Below are 5,520 nucleotides of genomic sequence, written 5' to 3'. Positions count from 1 at the left end.
TTTGTCTAACTTTGCTTTGCACAGTGTGGCCTGCCATCGTGCCTTTGGGTTAAACCGAAAATTGGCCAGCGTCACTTGCAGGAGTGGGCCTTCAGCCTTTCTCAAGGGCCATGTTGAGCTTGTTCAGTGGGTGAGAAAACTTTGACTCTCTAATGCACACATTCAACTCCTTACTTCCTCCACTTTTGCTTCTCTGTTCCTTTCTCCCCTTTATGACCCTTATTATTTTTCCATCCACAGCAAAACAGTTCACATCAAGGTAATTGATGATGAGGAATATGAAAAAAACAAGAATTTCTTCATTGAGCTGATGAGCCCCCGCATGGTGGATATGAGTTTACAGAAAGGTGTAGTACTGGCCCTGCAGACTAACGTTAACATTCTTCTTTCCTCTTCTCTTCCATCTCCTCCCTCCTCTTCCTCTGATGTCTCTCTGTCTCCCACCGCTCTGCCCCAAACACTGCTGTGCGCACACACGGTGTCACATGGTACCCATGGGGTGGCATGGGGAGTGATGCGGGGATGGGGAGAGGCAAAGCGGCGAGGGGGGCAGAGAGAGAAGGGTGGAGGGCAGTCCCGCTTGTCCGTATTTCTGCCGTGGCTTGAGAGGGACCTTCTGCCATCCCCACTGGAGGGTCCAAGCAAATTTTGTAGCAGCAGCAGGAAGATGCTGGCTAGAAACACATCCAGCATCTCAGGAGATCATCGCCCCAGCACTGGTCCTATGTGGTGTCCCGGTCAGACCTGTTAGAAAAAAGACAGGAATTGAGGCCTGGCAGAGAAGCATCTCCTGTAACTTCTGAGGAGGACTCGGCAAAGGCTGTGCAGCCCCCAGTCCGGTTGCTGCAGAGCGGCTCTGGGAGCGGGAGCTGAGGGCAGGGAGGAGCTGATGCCTGGCTTTGGTCCACCTGGGAGCTCCTAGCAGCTGTGTGCATTGCAGGGGTCCTGGAGGGAGCCAGGCAAGCTGGCAGGAGGGAGAAGGGGCCAGCCACACTCCAGCGCCCAGGGTATTTCTATTTGAGCCTTGAAGGCATTTTAGTCCCATTGTGTCCCCTGCGAGGTCTCAACAAAGGTGTCTGCTCCAGGGGTAAGCTGCATCCTCGCTGGGGGAACAGGTCAGGAGGAAGAGGCAGATGCTATCGAGGAGAAAAAGCAATAAGCTGAGCCATTTTAAAAATGGAAATTAGAACTGTCAGCCTCGTTTGCAGCTGACAGAGTTGTCGCCCACTGGCAGAGACCCACCTCACCCCACGGGGGAACGTGTCTGTGAGTGCCCATCTCTCTCTCTTCTCCCTGGGCTCCCAGCCCAAAGTCCCCTCAGACTTATTATTAATTGTGAGGGTTGCAGAAGCAATTGATCTTCCAGCTAAAACACAGTGGGTACCCCAGGGTGGTCCCTGTTGATTTCCAGGCAACCGATACCCTTTCCATTACCATGTGACACTGACAAAAGTGCGCTGCAGAAGTCGCCTTCCACTAACCATCAGCGAGGTCCTCCTCCCCCTTTCCCTTCCTCCTCAGTCCCTTGCCAGCCCCCTCTCCTCCTAACACCCTCCCGCTCCCCAAGGAGCAGCTGCGACGGATGCCCCGTGTCCATCAGGCAGGCCGACACGCACCGCCCCAGCGGGGAAGGGGCTGCCTGCCAGGAGCCCACGCCGCTGCTGCTGCCACCTCGCCTCCGGCCAGCCGACCCTCTGTACACGGTTGTCTCTCTTGTTGTCCCTACAGGAAGACCGTAAGGGTTAAGATAGTAGATGAGGAGGAATACGAAAGGCAGGAGAATTTCTTCATTGCCCTTGGTGAACCGAAATGGATGGAACGAGGAATATCAGGTGTGAGATCCTTTATGAAAAAAATGAAAAAAAAAAAAAAAATTCAGAATCAAGTCTCCAAACCCCGAATCCAGAAAATATAACCCTCTTTTTCCTCCTTCCCCTCCCTCCTTTTCTCCTCCTCCTGTAGACGGATCGACTTTTACTCTCTGCCCTCCTGTATTCTCGCTCTCACCCTGTTTCGGTGTCATCTCTGCCTTTTAGAGCCCAGCTTACTTCTGGTCCTCCTTTTGTGCTATGCTTGAGCCTTGGAGGCTGTATTAGTTTGATTGGGTTTCCTTATCTTGATATGTTTTTTGTTCTGAGCATACCTTTGCTGTTCTCCCCTCTCCTGCTCCTTTGCTAGGACCTTGGGGAATGTGAAAGGCAAAAGAAGGGTGTAACGCATGGCTGCCCCTTCAGCTCCTCCCGTATGTCCCCGTGTCCTTCCCTCTGTCCTTGCCTGCCAGTGGCATTGCCTTGGTGCTCTTGGGTCCCTATGAGGAGTGGTGAAAAGCCCATGGGAGAAAAGGGAAGGTGTGAGGTATCTCATTTTGCTTTTTTTTAAAAAATGGTTCTCCCTGTCTTTCATCTGAAAACCCCCTTAATGTGTCACAAACAATTACAGTCTGTCATGCAGAGGCTGTGGAGCTCTGCTGAGGTCCTACTTCATCCGCAGTGAGACCCAAGATCTCCCAGCAGAGCAGGATTATAGTGGGAATAAACCTGACTTAGAGTTGTGCCCTGCCTACATGTATCTTTGTCCTTGTCCTATGCGCGTTTGACCTCTTTCTCACTGAGCCAGTCTTGCCATTGACTTCACCAGCTTTAGGGTGGCCCAGGAGGGCCAAGCTTTAAAAAGAAGCATGTTACAAAAGGGAATTCAAATCTACCTTCTGGGTGTCTGGTAGGGAGTAGAGATAGACGTGTGTGCCCATGGGCTTATTTCTGCTCCCATGTGGTGCTGCAGGCGATGGGAACACCTGGCAGTTGCCCGTACACCGCACAGCTTTCCCTTGCTGAAACGTCTCCTCTCTCTTATCTCGCCAGCGCAGCAGCTGCCCTCTGGCCAGTCCGAGCTCCCACGCACGGCTCTGCAGGGCGTTCAGGACAGACACAACTTGCATTAGCATGACAATGTCATACAGCATCCGTGGATTTGTAAAATGTAAACCCAAAGTGAATTCATAGTTTAATGCCGTTAAATCATCTCCTGCAGCCCATAGGCAATGAAGGATGTTAGGTTTTGCTCTGTGTTGAGCACAGGCCCTCGGCTTTCACCAAAATCCCACTGCCCTTGAGTGGAAGCAGTGACCAACCTGCCATATCCCATGGGGGTATGTCCCAGCAGTTAATGGCTCTCCAGGGTAAAGATGCGAGCACGGCTTCTACGTAGAAGTTGTCTGGCCTCAGCTTGTAGCCACTAGTTACTTTCCTGCTTTTCTCCATCAGATGAAAGAGCTATATAGCGTGCCGCAGCTTCTGTGTAGGTGCTTGCTCACCATACCCATATTACACTCAGATTTCTTCTTGGGAGGTTAAGGAAATTAAGCCCTTTGTGTCAGCAAAGTGTTCAGCCCTAGATCAAAATCTTCAGTCCTAGAATCACCTCGGAGTCTCCTCTCCATGTGTGCCCCTTCCACCTCCTTCTCAGCAGGTGCAGGAGGAAAATCACCTTCCTCTGTCTCTCTCTTGCTTTATGCACTTGGCAGCTTGGAGCATTGCACTGAAGTTTCTGCTCAGTTGTCGGCTCTCTGTGAGCCCTGCATCCTTTTCTAAACCAGTGAGCGTCAGGATACAGAGTTAGGATTGGACTGGCTTTTGTGAAGTCCTGCATTTCTTTTTCCCGTATAGGCCACGTTGCATCTGGCTGAATAAAAATATGTATTTGGAAAAAGAAAATCCAAATAGCCCCTAAGGTGGTTCAGTTGTAAAATGTCCTCGTTATTATTAGGACTATGATGCCAGTTTGCTGCGATGTGTGTGTCTCATTTACACCAGCCTCGGCTGGAGTCAGTGGGACTGTCCGATTTGCAGCAGGCGGAGAGGAGATCAGAGCCGGACGAAATGATCTGCAGCACAGAGCCTGCCGGCCAGCCGGTCCCCTCGCCGGAGGAGAGGGTGCACCCTCGGACGGACCCTCTTTGCCTGGAGGAAGTAAAGGACCATGCCGAGGAGGAGACGCAGAGCCCTGGTTGGCCTCCTTAGAGAAAAGTCAAAGTGAGAGCACCGTGGTTTTAAAATCTGAGAGGCAGGAGATTAAAATGCATTTGTAAATGTTGCTGGCACAAGGTGGCACAGTCGCTACACTAATTCCAGGGCATCTGGAAAGATCCCCAGCTGCACAGTGCTGCACACCAACCGCATTTCCAACGAGCGTACCTTGTGCCTGGGATGAAGAATAAGGAGCTACGCGAGGCTTTCCCATGCAGAACATCGGGAGTGACCGACAGCAGATGCTGTCACCAGCAGCTTCGCGGGGCACAAGCGTGGACAGCCGGCTCCCAGCAGAGAGGAGGCAGCCCGGGACACGCAGGGGCTCACAGGTGCTCAGGAAGGGCCGACCTGCCGTACAGCGTGGGGAGGGGATGCTCACGCTGACTCCCGCACACGTCTTCCTGCCATCATGGCACCGTTGCAGGGGCAGAGCTCAGATGGTTTATTTATTGCAAAGCACACGCACAACTGAGACAGCCCCGGGGGCTACAAGGTCAGTGCAGCCACCTCAGTGCAAACGGGTCCCTGCAGTGCTGCGCGGATGCTGCCATTGCCCCGCACCCACAGACGGGGGAAAATCCCAAACCACAGCCGCGTAGCTGGGACTTCACTTGGTTTTGTTGTGGGATGAATGGGCCCCCACGTGACTCACACGGCAAGGGAAAGCACAGCTTCTACCTCTCCTGGGAGGTTCAGGCCAGGTTGCTTTTGACAAAGAGTCTCTCTGGGTTTCGGCTACCTACATGTTTGTTTCCAGCACTGCAAAAGACGTGGTTTTCTTGGTGGTGTGTTCTCGTTTTGTTGTTAATCCCCACTTAGCTGTGTCACAGTGAGCCTGTGCCCAGGGAGCTGTAGGAGTACTGGATGTTCTCAGACAGCTCTTCGAGGTGTCTTCAAACATCTGTTCTGGCCCTGTTGGGAGCAGGGCGATGTTGGGTGCCTCAGCTGGCTGGCAGTCGTGTTTGGAAGTAATTTGCAATCCAGGTCGCGTAGAGACAGCCGGTCCATCGCAGTCGTGCCTGCACTACCGTAGTTTCATGTGGAAGGGTAGCTGCCAGGTTACCTTAAGGATACAAATTAGGTAGCGGTGATGAAATCAGTGATGAAATGTGGTGCCCTGAAGGGAAGGCAGAGCTGACGGAAGGGACAAGTAGCTGTGTGCTTCTCAAACCAGCCTGGGGCAGAGTTTGGATGGTTTATTTTGGGATGCAGAACTTGGTCTGGAACCCCGTGCTATTCAGATCCAGTGTGCTGTCCCTGCGGGTACCCACACTGCTGCTGGCTGTGGTGGCGGTCGTTTGATGGACACGCAGTGGAGGAGGATAGCAGGCGGGAGGAGCAGGGTTTGTGACCGTAAGGTTGATTCGCATTGCTGGCTGTGCTGTCCCATGCACGTGCTGAAACAAAGCTGTCATCTCCAGTCAAGGGAACGTCTCCTTCGCCCTGATCAGAGCTGTGGGGCAGAGGGGTGTACCTCCAGGAGGGTCTCTGT

At 52.8% G+C, this 5,520-nt stretch overlaps 1 protein-coding gene across 1 annotated transcript in view; it reads left to right on the top strand.

Moving 5' to 3' along the window:
* Positions 1-240: 240 nt before the first annotated feature.
* LOC104168768 (sodium/calcium exchanger 3-like) overlaps positions 241-5,520 on the top strand; it is a gene marked incomplete at its 5' end in the record, with an annotated part of 23,246 nt that continues 17,966 nt past the window's right edge. Inside the window, one exon of the mRNA XM_009709511.1 lies at positions 241-347. Coding sequence (XP_009707813.1) covers positions 241-347 — 107 coding nt within the window. The remainder of the gene's footprint in view (positions 348-5,520) is intronic.

This window comes from Cariama cristata, unplaced genomic scaffold (assembly GCF_000690535.1).
Source record: "Cariama cristata isolate BGI_N322 unplaced genomic scaffold, ASM69053v1 scaffold2390, whole genome shotgun sequence".
Classification (NCBI taxonomy): Eukaryota; Metazoa; Chordata; class Aves; order Cariamiformes; family Cariamidae; genus Cariama; species Cariama cristata.
Note: the sequence above shows the minus strand (reverse complement) of the source record. Positions and strands in the feature narration are given on the sequence as shown.